Source organism: Amia ocellicauda, chromosome 16 (assembly GCF_036373705.1).
Source record: "Amia ocellicauda isolate fAmiCal2 chromosome 16, fAmiCal2.hap1, whole genome shotgun sequence".
In the NCBI taxonomy this organism is placed as follows: domain Eukaryota; kingdom Metazoa; phylum Chordata; class Actinopteri; order Amiiformes; family Amiidae; genus Amia; species Amia ocellicauda.
Window position 1 is genome coordinate 16,623,938 of NC_089865.1, and position 19,351 is coordinate 16,643,288.

Below are 19,351 nucleotides of genomic sequence, written 5' to 3' on the forward strand. Positions count from 1 at the left end.
TGCTTTGGGGGTGTTTTTCTGCTAAGGGGACAGGACAACTGCACCGCATCAAAGGGACGATGGACGGGGCCATGTACCGTCAAATCTTGGGTGAGAACCTCCTTCCCTCAGCCAGGGCATTGAAAATGGGTCGTGGATGGGTATTCCAGCATGACAATGACCCAAAACACACAGCCAAGGCAACAAAGGAGTGGCTCAAGAAGAAGCACATTAAGGTCCTGGAGTGGCCTAGCCAGTCTCCAGACCTTAATCCCATCGAAAATCTGTGGAGGGAGGTGAAGGTTCGAGTTGTCAAACGTCAGCCTCGAAACCTTAATGACTTGGAGAGGATCTGCAAAGAGGAGTGGGACAAAATCCCTCCTGAGATGTGTGCAAACCTGGTGGCCAACTACAAGAAACGTCTGACCTCTGTGATTGCCAACAAGTACTAAGTCGAAGGGGTCAAATACTTATTTCCCTCATTAACATGCAAATCAATGTATAACTTTTTTGAAATTCGTTTTTCTGTTGTTATTCTGTCTCTCACTGTTAAAATACACCTACCATTAAAATTATAGACTGATCATTTCTTTGTCAGTGGGGAAACGTACAAAATCAGCAGGGGATCAAATACTTTTTTCCCTCACTGTAAACCCAACAATGTTTATACACCTCTTTGAGCATAAACTAAGCTATACAAATCTCATGCTTAATTTTAGGCTTGCAGCAATGACCAAGTCTAAAGTTTTCTGTCTGTATGCCATGTGTAAGACACATACATAGCCTCCATGGTGGAATATATATTTTATTTTTAGAATTTCTTTACAGTGTTCACCTATTAGTTACCAACAACCCCTTAGAGTGTCATAAATGACTAAAGATGCATTGTATTTCCATTGTGGTTTTGTCTTCCTCTCCAGTTCTATGAGTAAAACTGTTGGAGTATTGTTTAGTGGCAAACCAATGATATACTTTTTTAATCTGTTTCCCTGGATAAGCAGCATCAGTATTTGCATTCTGTTTAACATACGCAGAAGTTTTTCTCTTATTTCCATCTCGGCTCCATGCTATCTGTTCTATTTTTCGAACAGCTATGTGTTTGTTACCAGTCCCCATTAGACTCAATTCCGTTGCTGGTGATTCAAACATCCTTCCATCTACGATCTTTTAATTACCAGCATTTTATAGAATGAGTTAAAGGGCTCCTGACGATCTAAGACTTCCTACTGAAATATCAGCATGAACCATTTCTTTATTAGTATTAACATCCTGTAGGGTTTATATGATTTATCTAATTTCTGCTAACTTCGTTAGACATTGACTGTAACTTTGTTTCAGTTATCATAGGTTGAAAATGAAAATGGGATCCCTTTATCATAAACCCATGAACCGTTGTTCCACTTTTCGTCACATTATGAAAAGTTGATTGGCAAAAAAATAATTAAAAAGGAAAACAATAACTGTATATATAAGTAACACAATAGAAAAAAGTTATCCTCTAATATTACTGAGAAGCAGTTTCTTTTTAAACCAACTTGTAAAAGGTCCCTGTTCCAGAAGTTTTTTTCCTCTCTCTCTCGGCCTTGATTCATGGGAGCTTTCTTGCCGTAATATAAACAAGCTGAAGCAAACCAGAACAACCATCGCTCATTACATCATGGATTCTTGGAGCCTGACTTCTTATAAATAAATGCAATTTTTTAAAACGAACGATTTCTCCCTTTTGACAGGGAATGGGCATTTGGCAGGCTGGTTGGTATGATTCTTAACTGCTGTATATGGTGTGCGAGATACTCTGGTAATGTTTGGCCTGACTAATGGAAAAGAAATGTCTCTTCTTCTAAATATTTAAACAGAGTGTTTATAGATGCTCCCACGTGTTCAGAGGTGCCCTACGTCGGGTCTCCCCTCTATAAACTGACATTGAGCTTACAAAGATTACATTTTCTCTTTTCAAATCTAATTTTCTTCATTGATTTAAAGAAACCAGACTGTTTGATAATCCTTTACATCAGGGGTAGTCAATTATTTTGTGTCAGGGTCCAGATTTCTTGCTCAAGGTATAGGCAAGGTCCAGATATCAGAGGAGGGGACTCACACCTTGAAATGACCCTTTCCAACACACACACACAATTCTGTGAATTAGTAATATACCTATAGTTGCTCAAATTTAGTACATTCATTTGACAGAGTACAACAATAAAATATTTGAATAAATGTAAATATTAGTATTAAAACCGTTTCAGACCACTTTTCATTTTAATTTGTCAAATATTATTGTAGGCATTGCCCAGCGATGGACTTTTGACAGAAATGCACGATTCTGAGTCATTTCAAAGTCAAAAAACATAGCTCAAAATCTCCATGAAATCAGGCAGATTTGGACTCATATGGACTCAATATGAGATATTGGACATATCTTTGCTTCAAAACCACACATCATCAGCGAAAAATCACATATCAACCGACATTATGCAGCAAACTAGATGCGGTTTCTGGTGCTTGTCAATCACAGATCTATTTCAGTGGAGCTCTGTAATTGAAATGGGAGAGGATGCACAATTCTCGATTTGTGCGCTGGTTAAAATATGTCCACACGATAAACGATACTCAGTTTAGCTGTTTATTTATAGAAAGCAGGAAAACAAACCGTATACCTGTTTTTTTGTGTTTAGTTTTTTGACGAGTACTAAGTGACGCTCTTGCCCTGGTCCAGAATGTTTACAGAGTCACCCAAACTGGGAATCTGCGTGCAATCAACTAACTAACAGGAAAACAAGCTCTGTATAAGACATCCCATATTAATACATAACATCCTATTGGCTAATAACCAGGAAGGGCTGCTACAAGTTCCACACAATAACAAGCACTGAGTGCAACAAACCTCCGTAACATTACATTAAAATAAATAAATAAAAACAATCATGTTAATAAGTTAATTAAAATTATTCTTGCGATCCAACCAAAAGCATGTGGTGGTCCGGATTTGGCCCGCGGTCCGCCTGTTGACTACCCCTGCTGTATATTCTTCATATATATTATTTATATATTGCTAATGCCTAATGCTTATGAATATATTTATACATATATACAGTCAGTCAGATGAATATACAGTTTACCAATACAGTTTTTTTCTGCTTATATCCCATGGTGTGTTGGATTGGACAAATACTCTTAGTGGTCTATAGAGGTTTTAAAGAAAAGTCAGATTTTAAAATGAAAATTATAGGGTCCTAAAAGTGATGTCACAACATTTTAATTTTTCAATTCCATAAACAAGCTGTCTTCACTGTGCCTTCACAAGTGACTCAAAGGAAGTTAAATCCCACCACAGAATGAGGTTGCATAGTACTGCTTGTTGTGCTCAGTGACTGCAGCAGTTTGTGTGTACATGTGTATTCTGAGGATGAAGTGATGTGAAGCTTGGTGTTTGACCAAAGCAGCTGCCCTCTCTAGGTGTGCATTCATCTGCTTTCTTCTCTGAGGTTAATGGAGTGGAAGCTGCCTGCTCCAGGTGGAATATTAACTGCTGTAGAGGAGCCGTGTCTATAAAAGGATGTGCCACCTTACTGCTGAGAGGGCTGTGCTTTCTTTTACACTTCCTTTGGTTCATGTTAGGATGCATCACTCTTTCTAACAGCTTCTTTTTTTTCCTCCCTCTTTCCCTCTGCCCCTAGCATCCAAGTAATGACATCGCATTGAAGCATGTAGACACAACGGTAAGTGAATATCTTTGCCTAGTGACTGGTTGGTTTTCTGTGACTGTGTTAGCAGCTCTTTCTATTCCTCCTCCTACTTCCACTTTAATGTTGTTTTAATTAATTACTTTCCTGCTTGATTCCTTTCCTCTTCCCCCCCCCTCTTCTCCAGCTGTGTGTTTCTCAGGGATTTGGACATTTTTCATTTCCCTTTAAAATGGAAAAATACACAGGGCCTTTACTTTTGCATGTGTTCCACATTGCTGACTATTAAGGAGTTATGATTTTGGATTGGATGTGTAGTTGCATGGGATGTTTAATTGTATGGATTTGCTTTACATGGGAACACAAGTATTTCAAGACAGTGGCAAGACATTTGTTCATGGTGGATTACTAGCTTTCTGCCTACTTCCATTACTCTCTATGCTTTTCTCCATTGCCTATTTTCAACAGATTTATCTGTTTTTCTTTTTTTATTATTATTATTATTATTTTGGATTGGACTACCTATTTTGCTCAAAAGAGAATAACTATTAAAGTGAAGTAAATGAATAGCTAGGAAACTGTGCTGAGATGTTTAATGAGAATAAAACAAAAGCTGTAAAATGTTATGTTGGAACTCTTATGAATTAGAGCAACATCTGCCTGAGACCTAAAGGCTATAAATGCATTCAGAAATTATAATATAAGTTGGTCCCACTATTTTTTGCAGTACACAGAAATACACCCACAGCCTCCCAGGCACAACTGTGTGTGACTAACTTTATGAGGCTTTTGCATTAATTCAAGCATTTCTGATTTATTTACCTAATGCCAGATGGTCACATGCATCATCACAATCCTGACATGTTGAGACAGAATCACTCTGAATTCAGATCTGGTCCATATAATTGTCAAACAGTAAATACAATAAAATGTGTAACTAAAAGTTTCATGGTAAATAAACAACCTGAAATTGGTTTACACCAGACCAATTATGGCAAATCCTGCACATATTCACATGGACGTTTACCAATATGCTTTGCATTGCATTTCAATGTATAAACTTCATAATTGACTGCTTCTAATTTAAGGAAACAATGAAGCAATTACTTACATTTGGGTTGTGTTCAATTAGATTGGGCTCCAGCCATAATCAACACATTTCTCTTGCATAAATAGTACAAATACATTTGACACATTAATGGTCAGATTATCATATTTTAAGATTTGTACATTATATTGGATGTTAAAAAAAAAATTGGCAGTCATTTCAAGTTATCTTTAAACTAATATGTATTGCCCTTTTTAACAGTTTTACCAGAATAATTGCATGACAGGTATGCATAATCTGAAACCAAAAAAAACAAAATAAACAAAAGCAACTTTGTATTTGATTATAATAAGTCAAACATGTTTGCAGGCCCTCCATCTTTAGATTAAAGATTGACACAATGAATGCTGTTCATGAAGGTATTCTTGCTTTTTTAAATACGTATGTTGCTTTTTATTTCTTGATACATTGTATATAGCAACAGCTATAAAGCATAATACAAAACAAAAGCTCACTGTGTGTCATGGATATAGTATTTATGTGACGCATGCTTTGGTTTTGACTGGTTTTATTTAGTTTGAGAAGGGAAATATCAAATTACAGATTGGGAGTTGCATCTTTTAAAGCCACGATGTAGCCCATATTATAGAGGAATGTAAAGAAATCAGTACAGTGTATATGTGTGTGTTTGTGTGGAGAGCATTTGTGTGTCTTTCCCTTGCAACCCCCTATTGTTAGTTAGTTCCACAGCCTAAGTAGAACAAAATGCTTTTCATAATTAATTTCAGGTTAAGATGAGCAAGAGGGACTGTTACTCTTTCTTTCCTCTAACCACTGCATATGTCTGCAGTATGGAGTGATAATAAAGTTACCATTTACCTCAAGCCTTGTGAGAAATTACTTGAATTTGTGTGGTGAAGATGACATTCGGGAGTGGAAGTAGATCAGAAGATTTGTTGCCGGGAATGTTCCGATTTATATTACACACAGAATGTTACTGGTTATAATATTCATTCATTCATCAAAATATGATTTTCTAAATTATTTTTTACTTTAGTACAGCTTTAGTACATTGTATATGTCATGTTTACCTTTATCCAGTTTATATACTACATGTTTTGTTTGGTTTTTGGCAACATAAATAGTACAATTACTCACTTTATTACTACATTTAAATTGCATTATTTTAATGGTAAGTCTGTCCTGCGTCACTAACTTGAGGGTGTCCTATAAACCAGGATAGTGTTTTATTTAGACCCATGGTCGTATAATTTATCTGGATTAGATGCTTAGCTTATCATTCAGACACTTTTTTTTTATTTCTTTCCAGACACTGCTTGTCTTATTAAGATCATTTAGTTCAGCATAGTACAACTTCAGCTGGAGCATGAAAACTTGATTTGTTTTCAGAGATCTTGCTGGCTGTAATGAATAAGTGTGTCAGCGCTCTTTGACACCATGTTCTCTCTGTCTTAAGGATAATTATATTTTGTGGAAGAAGACATGGATTTAAATTATCTCTCTGCTTTCTGACTTGCCCAGGAGTTTTTCTTTTCTTACTTCTAAAAATGAAAACCTTTTTTGATTGTTGTGGCAAAGTCATATTACAATAAAGGCTGAGAGTATTTAGCCCTCTAGCAGCAATGTCATCTGGCAGTTTTTTTTTTTTTTTTTTTATGAGATTTTAAACACACCATAACCGTCTCCCCGTCTCTGTCACCCCACACTAATTGGTGGTGTAGCACTCTATTTCCTAGGTCTCCCACAGGGCACGTCAGTGAGGGCTGTAATACAAAGCAGATTGGAAGTGAAAAGTCACAGAGAGAGCAGGGTGGTGTGGAAGGGGTTAAGATGTAGGAAACACGAAGATGCCTTACATTAGCTGCTCATTTCCAGCTCCAAGGAGTCAGCTGATGGGAGTCTGACCCAGGCAGGGACCAGGGTGGAGCAGAGAGGAGAAATTCGCAGCACTCTGGATGCCAGAAAACACAACATGGGAAAGAGGGAGGAGAGTTTCCGTGGAGAGAGCAAGGGAAAGAGAGAGACAGAGAGAGAGAGAGAGAGAGAGAGAGAGAGAGAGAGAGAGAGAGAGAGAGAGAGAGAGAGAGAGAGAGTGCAAAAGCGCTTGACTGTACTGTAAATCGGAGCCAGGCATGTGGCATCTTGTAAACAGTCTCTGCTTAAAATAGAGCCCTTTTTTGTAGAAAAAGGAGAGTTTAGAGAACAGAATGCATAACGGCATGCAGCCTCCTCCTTCCAACATGAACCCCAGCAGCTCAATCCGGAGAAAGTTTTCTTCTTTAAGAATGCCCTGGCGATGGAGTACAGGCTACCTATTTAAGGTAGGGTTCAGGGGTCATCAACCAACAGATACTTTGAAAACGAGGGAAAAAAACAGATTTCTTTGCTTCCTTTCTGACTGCATTCTAACGTATTTCTTTGTGAAACTTTCTATCCCACTACGATTGCCCCCCACCCCCTCGTTCTTTAAAATCTGTTGGGCCCTGTGTTTGCAGCTGTTTTTAATCATAATGATGAGATGTACAGACCTTTTTGTGTGATTTCTCAAGAGATGTAATTGTAGGCTGATTAAGGGATTGCTGGATGTTATGATTTGGTTGCAATGGCTGGGAGATTTTTGAGTCACCAATAACTGGTAAAGGAGAGAGATTTGGTAACCTCCATGTTTTGAGGGCAGGGAGTCCTTTTACATTTAGGTTTTTTGCTGCATCTGTTTTTCATTTTTGTTTTCTTGTTTCCCCTCTTATTTATGTATTTAACTGATGCCTCCATATAAGGTAACATGCATCCAACAACAGAGATGCATTTGAAAACTCTGACTAGAGTGGTTGAACAAAAATAACAATAAAGTAAAATACAACATAAGTGAATAATACACAGTGAAGCGAAATACAGCACAAGACACAGCATAGATGTAGGTGAAAAAATACATTAAATTAGAAATGCAAGCAAAGTTATAGAAAATGAATGATGCATTCATGCAACAGGTTTTCCTATGAAGGATTTTGAATGAGGGGATAGCTCTGCACTGTATAAAGTGATGTGCACAAGCAGCACAATCACAATCCCCTTAAAGAAAGGGCTTGTAACATATTTTGAAGGACAATCGGCATTTTGATTCAACACTTGCCAGGATTTTCAGTTTCCAAGTGGTCCTTGTAATTATTTGCATGTCAGCAATGTGAGGTAATCTGCAAGACAATAAGTAGCACTTAACTGTATTATTTATAATGCTTTCTTTATCCCCCCCCCCCACTGCTTATAACATATGTTTTGATTGGGGGGTCACTGCCTCTTTTGCAACATAATCATTTATACGTTTCTTATTTCATTAATCAAACCTTGTTACAATTAATAGATTTTTTTATAGAATTTATATTTTTACATCCAGCTTTCTTCATTCAATTCTTAGATGCAAGGATGCAATGTTTTTTTCTTGTCAGAATGTGCATTCGCATAATTTTTTTTCCTGTAACACATAATTCATGAATAAATGAACGCCATTTTAATTCAGTGTATGATGATGAACAGACTTAGGACCTCTGCGATTTATTTACTAAAAGTACTAAACGAATTATGTGATATCTGTGCAAGAAAGTCAGATTGTGTTTTGTGTCCAATTAAGGCATATGGAACCATTTAAAAGTATTCCTGCTGAGAAATACAGATCTTTCAACGTATAATTTATTTATTTAATCTAATTGCAAAGTTTTCTACACCGGGGATAACATGCCTCAGGAAACTCTGGGGAAATTCTTAAAGCAAATAAAAAGAAAAACAACTTTATATGCTTAATAACGAAGAAGCAGCAGCGAAGCTTTCATATTCTTGAGTCTTACTGTTGTGGTGAATTGTATATTCCCGAGGATGAATACTGACAGAAGGTGGAGAGTGATCAATGGTTACAGATCACAGCACTCTTGAACTTTGCACTTAGTTATCTTCTCACTGCTGAGACCGACTGTCTCCTTTTGATTGGAAACTGTATGAATTTGTGTGGATGCAGAGGTTGTTAATAGGTGCTAATGGACCATCTTGTCTGCCTGTTTCCTTTGCTGTGGCTGCCTGGGTTATGGAGGGACCCACAAGTATGTTTCTCAGTGCCTTCTCGTTGGAGGGAAGAGTGGCTCATACGCAGACAGAATTGAGTCAACCTAGACACCAGTCTGATAAGCCGGTCTGTCTGCACGATGGGGAATTAGTATAAAGAATCAAAGTGATGTGAGAGATGAAGTTTCAAAAGAGCACATCAATGACTCTTTTCGATTATTTTTATTGGCGTCTCTGGATGTTTCGTGACTTTGGTGCAACAAACTGAAGTAGATCAGTACTTAACGTTTTGAGTTTAAAGACCCCACCCTAACTACCATCTCTCCCTCCTAAAGAAAGCATTTGCTGTTGTAAACACAATGTAAAAACATTTTTTAAAGCATTTTTTTGTAATCAAGGCTGTGAAAATAAATAAGACTCACAATGGTTCGATGTGGGCTAACCAGAAATAACTGTGCCAGATTTAACTCTGTAGTCAGTTGTTTTACTCTTTAATTTATTATCCTTCTGTTACCCACACACAACGGCTGCATTTTCACTTCTTCTTTGTAATGCATTTTCTTATTTATAACCTGCACATTTTTCAGCAGAAACCATTACACAGAACATTACATTATAGAGGTGACTGACATGTAGAATTATGCTGCAAGACATATAATTTTACTGACAAATTATGGTTAGGGAAAAGGATAGAACATGACTGAACCGAATGTGGGAATATATGGGACATTTTATATTGTGGGGGTTAACATGTTTTTGAGTATCTTAACTGTCACACTAAGGTACAAAAACAATTAAAACAAACAAGTTCATTGATTGAGAAAAAGCTGCATACATGTTGCATCTTCATAAACACTGAGTATGTCTTGTTTTGATATGAATCATAGCAACTGATATATATATATATATATATATATATATATATATATATATATATATATATATATATATATATATGAAAAAGCCATTCAGTTATTTCACAGAATGTAGTACCATTTTAACCATTTTACTTTACTTGAGGATTGTGTGTAAAAGAGCAATGGATTTCCATTTGTTTTTGAAATAATTGAATGAATTTGGTGGAGGAGGGTCCTTTTTAGGATGTTTGTGGAATGTTCTTGCATGAGAAACTAAAGGAAAGAAAGGGTTAAACACAATTTTGACTGAGAAATCTTATTCATGGAGTTTAGTGTTTCATCAGTTTCCAGCCATGGGACTGTGATGCTATAGACTAGACACAAATGTTTATTCCTGTCTTATCTCTAAGATCCATGGTCAACATCCAAAACAGCTGTTTTCAGATTTCCAGATCCCCTCTGTTCAACGGGCCTCAATATTCATTGCTAGAATAGAATTCAGTAGAATGATAATTGATAGGATTTTACATTTTAACATATCATCATCATCCTATATGGAACAACTGCTGGATGAATGCCAGATATACATTTTTAATGTTCGTTCTTTCTTGCTTGCATCCAACTGTCTGTATGTTTTCATATATGCCTATGTCCTTTTACCTGTAATTAAAATTGTATTATTGTAGTAGTTTGAAATTTTTGATCTTTTGATTTTCAGGGTTCATCAAAATCCTCCAAGAGTATGGAGTCTCGACGCAGACCTTCTCGGTAAGACCTAGACCACAAAGATGATTTTAACAGCACAAACGTAGTTACTGTTGACCATAAAAGTTTTCTTTCGCCGTCATTCTCATAACAGTACAAGTTATTAACTTATTGGCTTTTTTTTTTTTTTTTCTCTCTTTGCTATGATTCGTACTAGCCCAAGGTCTCTGTTTATAATTTACATAATCTACTTATCATTTTCACATGCAGCATACAGTCATTGCAGACAACTTATCATTCTGTGTTGCTATGGAAAGATTATGTTAAATAAAAATTAAAAAAGAATAAGACGGCGGCATGCTAGCCTAAAGACGTAAAGTCTAAGTGAAAGGGCAGGAGGGGTAATACTAAACTAAGCATTTTAAGACCAAAGTTTCATGGGAAAAAATACAAATATGTATTTGAAAGGATAGAAGAATAGTACCAGCACTTTCCCCTGGGGATCAATGTCCTTTAATAAGGTTCTGTGTGGGCATCAGTGTTTAATTTATGAAAAACCTTAAACGAGGAAACCACATTTTCTCATCTGTTTCAGTTTTTCTGGGTTGTGTCAAATAAAACACACAGTACTACAAATGAGATGCAACCAAACATGAAAGCTGTTCTTTTATGGTCCTTTTCAGTGCCCTATTTTTTTTGTACCATCGAAACAATCAAAGGTACATTGGGATGCCATGCATTAAGCCATATATAAAAGGCTGATGTTGACACACCACAAGATCTTACTGAGACAGACTAAGAGATTAGATGTGGATCTTGTGAAACAGTCATTCCATTTATTGGAAAACATTTAAATGTATTTTTATAGGTTATAAATCAAGCATGAATGTGTTTTTCAGGCTATATTTCCTATGTTGTTGCCAGTTTGTGGCTGGCATAGTTAGAACTTTGTCATGAATGCTGTAGCTTTGTTTTTTTATATATAATAATGAGCCAGGTTATATATAAGTTAGTCAACCACTCCAAGCAAAATCAAAGTAAGATGATTTTAGGATTTATCATACAAAATACAATATCCCCTTGCATATTAAACATCAATACTACAGCAGTCATTGTTCTTTGTTAAGTGTGGATTGTTGCATTAAAGTCTTTACATGTCAGCACTTTAGGGTCTAGGTACAGTCAAGAATTTAATTTGAAAAGAAATATCATGCTGGAGTTTGCTTTGCATAAGGAAGCATAAATGGGCCTAATCCAGGAATTCTGCCAGAAAGTTTCCACAGGAGTATTAGCAAGAGACCATTTATTATTATTGTTATTATTATGAATCATAATATTAATTATAATAATAACACTAATAATAATTGTGTGATGCATTCTGTTAGCAATTATAAGAGTCACATGCTCATGTTTTGATACAGTAAAATTCACCAAGTCAGTTGCAACCATGCAAAATCAGAAAATTACTTCAAATGTGCATCTTTGTAATGAGAGGTTAGTTTTGGACATTTGGATCTAGTGCTTATCAGTCTGAAAGCTTTACCTTTAGTTATATTCCAAACACTGACCATATTCCCATCACATAGTTGTTTAATTGGTGTGCAGAACATTGCAGAATTAGCACATTGGGACCTGTATGATCTAGACTGTCATTGGTACCATTTAAGCAAAATACTTTTCCTGGTTGTTAGCAGACTTTTAGATTTCATATTAAATACACTGACCAAAATAGATAAATAACAGTTCAGTATTATTATTTCCAAAGTGTACATACCCATATTGAATACAATCAAAATGGAATGTAGCTTGACTTTTGCAAACCAATCAAATAGCTTGGAGCTACTGATTACCATATTTGAAGGTATGTATTTTTAGGCTGTGTACAAGAGAGTTGTTGCATTGTGTACGGCCAAAGTTTAAAACAAAAGAGGCATGTAATTGATGGGAAACGGACGGTCTTAATCACTTCAGGCATTCCTGGCAGTAACCCAAACCACTGGTTTAAGTGTTTTAAATGAACCAATGATGGTTAAGGAATATTGAGACATTTTGAGGAAAGAACCTGGTGTTTTTGGATTTACTATAACTGTGATTCAGGGTTACAGCATCGTGGTGTAACGTAGGACTGAAGTGTAGCTTTTTGCAACAAGACAAAAGAAGTGTATTTTTGATAAATGTACCGTAACTTAAGTCACTAAATAAAATAAGTCTGTGAAATTCAAAGAAACAAGTTTTGGGAATAACTTAAACTAGACAATTAAAGATGTACAACCCTCTCTTTCAGGAGTCTGAGCATGATCCAGGCCATGGATGAGAGCTATGATGTGGATCTGGTCTACATCACGGAGCGCATCATCTCCGTGTCCTTCCCCAGCAGCGCAGAGGAGCAGAGCTACTGTGCTAACCTGAAGGAGGTAGCCACCATGCTGAAGTCCAAACACGGAGAAAACTACTTGGTAAGCCCAAAAGCAGCTTTTGTAATAAGGTATATGGATTCATAGGCATCTTTTAAGTCGTTATCTGCTTTAGATCTGGGAGAAGAGCTGCATGGGCATCTTAGGAGCTCAGAAAACCACAAACTGTCCCTTGAGAAGTAGATCTGAATAACAGTGCCTTAGGAAGTGCATGTAACCACCTTCATTCCCCTCTCCAAAATGTAATAATTGTCCAAAATAGCTGGATTTTTAAGGGTCATTTTTATTGGCTATTGGTTATTAAATAAACCAAAATGCAGTATTTATAGGAATCCCATCAGAATTTCATAGAAAGGGAAGATGTGCTATATTTAGGAGAAATTTCTGTTTCTTAATTTTTTATGTTTATATCTATGTCAAAAACACATTGTTATTCCAGCTCTTCAACCTCAGTGAGAGGAGGTTTGACATTACGAAGCTAAATCCAAAGGTAAGTCATAGTTCCTAAGATATGATTACCTTTAACATGTCTAAAACTAGGAGTTTAATGTTTAATTTTAGTGGAGTACATTTGGAAGAAACAAATTCACTACTAAAAGGAAATACAGCCATTTGCCTAGAGAGAAAAGTATTTGAACAATGCATACTACCAGTACTCACCTATGCCTTCAAAATCTTGTAACAACACCAAGAAGCGTGGAAAGGTGCATGCTTGGAATAACAAGTGAAAATGAAAATGTTGAAATGGCAATGGGTTGTACACACTGCAGAAAGAATAGACCAAAGATGGACAAAATAAGCTATAGAACAGATCCCAAGACATGAAAACAGACCTAGAAGATGACCATATAAGAGATGGGAAGGTGAAATCAGAAGCTGTGCTGACATGACCTGGAAAAGAGACGCTCTGGAAACATCTTGTGGAGGCCTTCATCCAGCAGTGGATCAATAAATGTAGTTGTTGATGCTATATGTATAACATTTTAAATGGATTTTGACAGTCAAGTCATGGTCATAGTGATTACACATTACCATTACAATTTAAGATGGAAAAACAATAAGAAAAACATGTAGAAGATGGGAAGATGAGACCAGAAACTTAACCTTGAAAATTGAAACATCTTGTGAACTCCAGGAGGAGTTTGACAAAGTCTGATGATGATTGTAATATACATGTATTATAACAATGTTTAATCTCAGGCATTTTTTGTCTAAAAATAACATTCTTTTTGTGCCAAGAACTAGGAAGCTGCCAAGCATTTTGTTGACCACTTTGTGTCTCTTGACCATATGTTGTGTTTCACCTTTTAAAGAAAACATATTGTTTCCATTACAGTTTTTGTGACAGCTATGATTTACTGCACATCTTCTGTAGGTGTTGGATTTTGGCTGGCCAGACCACCATGCCCCGGCACTCGACAAGATCTGCAGCATCTGCAAGGCAATGGACACCTGGCTGAACACCGACCCGCACAACGTGGTGGTGCTCCACAACAAGGTGCCAGAACGTGCTTCTTCTGCTCTATATCCCTCATTTTCCTTAGCATCTTTCTCACTTCTCACGCTTTCTCTGTGCGGAGACTAAAAGCAGATTTTCTCATATCATGCTTTAGAAGGACTGTTCAAAATCAATAAACAAAGAAACAAAACCTGAAAATAAGCAAAGGTGCATAAATTAGGAATCTAGACTATATCTGAACTGTTTATATAGATTGTACAGTTATTTCTGATTATCCAAGCAAGTTAATAAGCTGTGGTTGTTTTCAAGTTCCTGTCAGCAGATGGCGTTGTAAAGCTATTCTCACTCAACACGATCTCAGAGCCCTGGGGTCTGTTCCCCTTCCTTATCAGAGCTGGTAAAACCAAGCATATCAACAGGAATATTCTAAGGCATTTCTGCATCTAGAAACACGTTTTCAAAACGGAATTGAATGTATACTTGCTAATGTTTTTATATGAAGTGTTGAGTAAAATGTATACTCCAGGGCTCAGGAGAGTGAAAGAAAGAGCTGATTTGACATGGGTCAGATGACAGCAGTGTTTATTATTGAAAGTTCGATCCAAATAAACACAGCCTGCAGTCTTTTATAAAAATCCTCAGTGCATTAATGTCATAAACAGGGAGGTGTGATATGTGATTTCCATCTGTGTGTCTGTGACTGTGTGTCTGTGTCTTATTTTGGAAAGGTATAGTGTGTTGGTGTCCTCCAGTTCACATGTTTCTCCACTTCATTGGCACATCTTCCATCATTCGTTTTGTGTTAGTTCATAAATCAGACCAGCATTTCTTACATTTTCCCCTCTTTTTCAGACTGTTGTATAATCCCCTAATTGCTTTGCAAAGTTATTTATAACTGCGATGCCAGCATTCCAGATAAGTCTACGAAAACAACTTCCCACAGAAAACAAGTTGGTTATCTAACATATCAACACCACAAGTGCTTTCCGAACATTGTACAAAATGTCAACAGTGGCATCAATCAGAACTTGACCAAGTACAAGCAAACTACCACAAAAACATTGTGCCAACCTTGTTTTGAAGTAACAAGTCACCATTTTACCTAGTCGTATCTGAAGTTTAGACACATGTCTATGGCTTTCTACTGAAAAGCAATAGTATGTAGTTGTTTAGAAAATGACGTAGATCGCAAATTGTTTTATTTAAGAAACAACAAACAGAATCTGGTAATAACTGTTCAGATTTGGCCTGCAGAACTATGATCCCCTGATACTGTAAAACAGAGCTCGCTTTCAAAAAGTCTTAATTATGTGTTTTATAACTGTCCCTATTTTCCACAGACATTATGAAAAATTATTTTTTTCAGCTACTGTGTACAGTATCTCTGTAAAGCATTGTTACTAGTCTTATGTGTGTGAAGGCATGAGTTTATAGTATTGTGCCTCATATTGTTACTCTTTGTTAGTGAATTTCAATATTATTGACTTACTTACCTAACACAGGATTAGGATGTGCTTTTACTAGCTCTCATCCATGGCCTGGATCTAAAGCAATATTTAACTTATTAGGAACCCAACGTATCATATAGATAACATAGTGAGGCCTGATAAAATGGAATACGATATTTTTGTCAAGCCTGTTAAATGTTCGTGACGTTTACTAGATCACTCTATGTTCTAAAGGGTTAATATTGAATGTGTTGGGGTGAATTTACTGCTGATTTTGGAGATTGCAGTGATGACTTATGGCACCGTATAGTATGTGTTTCATGTTTTCACAACTGCTTAACATTTACTTCATCATCAATAACTAAAACTACAGCAGGAGAATTCCAAGACTTCTCAAACCCTGTTTGTACCTTAACTCAATAATCTTGACCTCTTTATTAGATGACTTCAACAAGGCTTCAATGCACGTGAAGATATGGACTTGGACTCAATTAGTATAAAAGTTTGCCATAAAACACAAAACCTAACCCTCCCTTATTCGTTTTGTTTCTATTCTCAGGGAAATCGTGGGCGGACTGGGGTGGTGGTTGCAGCCTACATGCATTACAGTAATATCTCAGCAAGGTAAGAGGTCTTCCTGATTTAATATGGTGACCAGTGATTCGCTACACAAACATTAGTAATGGTTATTAATCAGAATAACAGCTTTGGAATGTTGTGAGAGGAAGTCTTAATTTAAAATTTAAAGCTTTTAGGAAAAACAATATTGCTTTTAATATTCACAGGAGTCTGTATTGCCATTGATAATACAATGAAGGAATACCAAAAGTTCACACTGTAGGCAGATACACAATGAGGTTCACAATTAAAAAAACTGTCTAGGTCAAAAGAGTACTGAGAAGACCTTTCTCATACAATACAGTGCGGACCAGGCTCTGGACAGATTTGCCATGAAGAGGTTTTATGAAGACAAAGTGCTTCCCGTGGGCCAGCCATCCCAGAAGAGGTCAGTTGGACTACTTTTCCTCTTTGCCTCCTTGGTACCTTCCTGTCTGGTTTATGAGTTTGGCCTGGGGTTCAATGTATGTTGCTCTTACAACGGATAGGGGTCATAGAAACCCTTTATTTCTATTGGCTGTTGGGTCCCTCAAGTATTTCCATTATACACTGTTAGTGCTCTATTAACGTGTATTGGGGTGCTGTCTGTGGTCTGTTTCTATATCTCCTTCTAAAACGGATCTAAAGGAAAATTAAAATAGTGGCCTGATTCTGACTTAAGTGAGACAACGTAATCTAGTACAAGGAGACAGATATCTTCTTTCCATACAAGCGTAACTCTGATGGGAAACTAATCTTGATCCTCTTATAGTATTATAGTTTTAACATCAGCCACTATAAACAAAAGCTTATCTCATTGTTATTGGAACATATTAGGAAATTAAAGGTACAGTAACTCCCCATTGATGTCCAAAATGACCAAAAATATTGTTTCTTCCAAGTTAATCTCTTCAGTTACACTTCACATATATACAGCTCTAGAAAAAATTAAGATACCACTGCAATTTTTTCTTAAATCAGCATCTCTACATGTATGGCAGCCATTCCATTCCATTCATATGTTTATTTGGAATTTGGGAGAAATGTTGTCAGCAGTTAATAGAATAAAACAAAAATGTTAATTTTACCCAAACATACCAATACATAGTAAAACCAGAGAAACTGATAATTTTGCAGTGGTGTCTTAATTATTCCCAGAGCTATACAGATACATGTAGTCATTTCGGTAGGGTAGAACTTTGTATAAAACTAAAGAGAAAGTAGACTGAGCAATTTGAACTTCCATCTTTGTAGGCGATCACATTCTGTAGTTCAGCACGATGAGTTAATACACACAAATACATTTGAAAACCAGCCAGCAAAGTCAGTCCTATTGGTGCCCAAGGAGTCCTTCTCTTTTAGAAAAGTCACTCACTTTCAGGGGGGTTTGCTCTCCCAGTTTCAACATTAGGCCTCTGCACTGCTATTTCCTGCCTGAGATATAATTAGACAGGACTCAGTGCCCAGCAGTCTGCAGTTATTATGGGAGGCATGTGTGACATTAACATGGAGGGAGCTGGGTTTCTACACTGCCAAACCAGTATCGTAGGGAGAACTTTCAAACTGCCATAGAAACCTCTGCTGAATGAATATTCAGAGATCATGGTTTGCCAACTGATGCAGCTTGATGTGGATCCCAAACCCAGATTAAATTGCAGTTATTTACAATTTGGGAGCACTGATTTGGAAGCATACTCCTGCCATGGTAACAATTCAATGCACTGCTTTCAAAGAGACATACGCAATACATATGCTAACACAGTATAGAGCCACTGAGCATACATGACACCCAGTTTACAAATGAAGACTTTTTAATTTTTAATTCTACAAATGCAACAGCAGCAAGCAGAGACAAATCAGCTTAAGAATAATGTGCTGCTAGCAATAGAAAACAGACGCCCAGTTAAGGTCACCATGATGTTTCACCCAGGGTGTTTTTGACAAGTGGAGCTCTAGATTTGGTCTAGTGGTTCATTGGTAATGGGTCCTGGGATAACAGCCAGAAAAGCTAAACCATACTATGGTGTTTATATATATATATATATATATATTTTTTTTTAGGGATGTGGGACTCCATGGAACTGTTATGCTAATTGTCCCATGTGGTCCCAGATCCTTAAAATATATATAAACAGTGGTATATGTGTTGTTTCCGTCTGTGTCCATCTGTTCTGTGTGTGTGTTGGGGGTTAGGGTAGATTGTGCGGGGGTCTGAGCTAGGGGAATTGTGGGTACTTCCAGGGTCAAATGTTAACCCCACACAGGAACAGCAGGGGAGCAGGGATTTGGGAGAGAGGATCTAATTATTAGTTGTTTTATGTAAGTTCGACATTCAGTATTGCATCTGGACACTTCTACTCCCTGCTCATGAATCTTCATGTCTGTTTTTGGCTGGAAGACCCAAAATCAAACCAAAAACCAAAAACCAAAAAAAAAAAACGAAAACAATGTATAAATGATTTACCCGGATGGGGGTGTTTTGTGTCCCTGTTCTTTTGTTTGTCTACCTTGACACTGGCACAGTTAAGGCTGTAGATAAAGGAAGTACGATTAGCTAAATCTTTCAAAATTGTGGCTCCCACGTGTTAAATGGTATTGCAGTAAAAACAAGGAAATTGCAGTATAGGAACTGGAGCTCTTTACGAGGGATGTTTCAGATGTTGTGGGCTGGGATTAAATGCCAACACTTTGAAATTATTTGTCACAGGGTTTATCATGCATGCTAGGGAAGCTGGACACCTGGTAATCAAGTCAAAAAAGAACAACAACCCTAATTCTGTAGTAAAGTGCATACAGTGGTTAATTTGGTTAATGCAGCACCAGTGTTTGCAGATTATTTAATTCCTGCAAAACACCTAAAAGACCTCATATAAATACCTCATGAATATCATTAATCAGTTAATCAAAGAAAGAAATCATGAGTTAACATCACTTTCCAAATGCTGCATCTGTAGGACTGAACTACCTGTTGAAGTATATATTACCTTAACCTTTTAGGGTTATACAAATGTAAGATGTACACGAGTTTTCTTAAATTCTTGTTTAAACCAGACTTTACTGCTTAACTATATATGTGAAGTACAAACAATA

At 36.8% G+C, this 19,351-nt stretch overlaps 1 protein-coding gene across 12 annotated transcripts in view; it reads left to right on the forward strand.

Moving 5' to 3' along the window:
- Window positions 1–19,351, forward strand: part of tns1b (tensin 1b) — a 195,946-nt gene that overhangs the window by 120,147 nt on the left and 56,448 nt on the right. For 11 of the 12 annotated variants that reach the window (XM_066688451.1, XM_066688453.1, XM_066688454.1 and 8 more), the window contains 7 exons: window positions 3,657–3,698; window positions 10,357–10,406; window positions 12,628–12,799; window positions 13,197–13,247; window positions 14,133–14,255; window positions 16,224–16,288; window positions 16,587–16,670. In XM_066688451.1, coding sequence (XP_066544548.1) covers window positions 3,657–3,698; window positions 10,357–10,406; window positions 12,628–12,799; window positions 13,197–13,247; window positions 14,133–14,255; window positions 16,224–16,288; window positions 16,587–16,670 — 587 coding nt within the window. Of the gene's footprint in view, window positions 1–3,656; window positions 3,699–6,558; window positions 7,053–10,356; window positions 10,407–12,627; window positions 12,800–13,196; window positions 13,248–14,132; window positions 14,256–16,223; window positions 16,289–16,586; window positions 16,671–19,351 lie in introns of those variants that run through there. The other variant, XM_066688460.1, reaches the window with a different exon arrangement.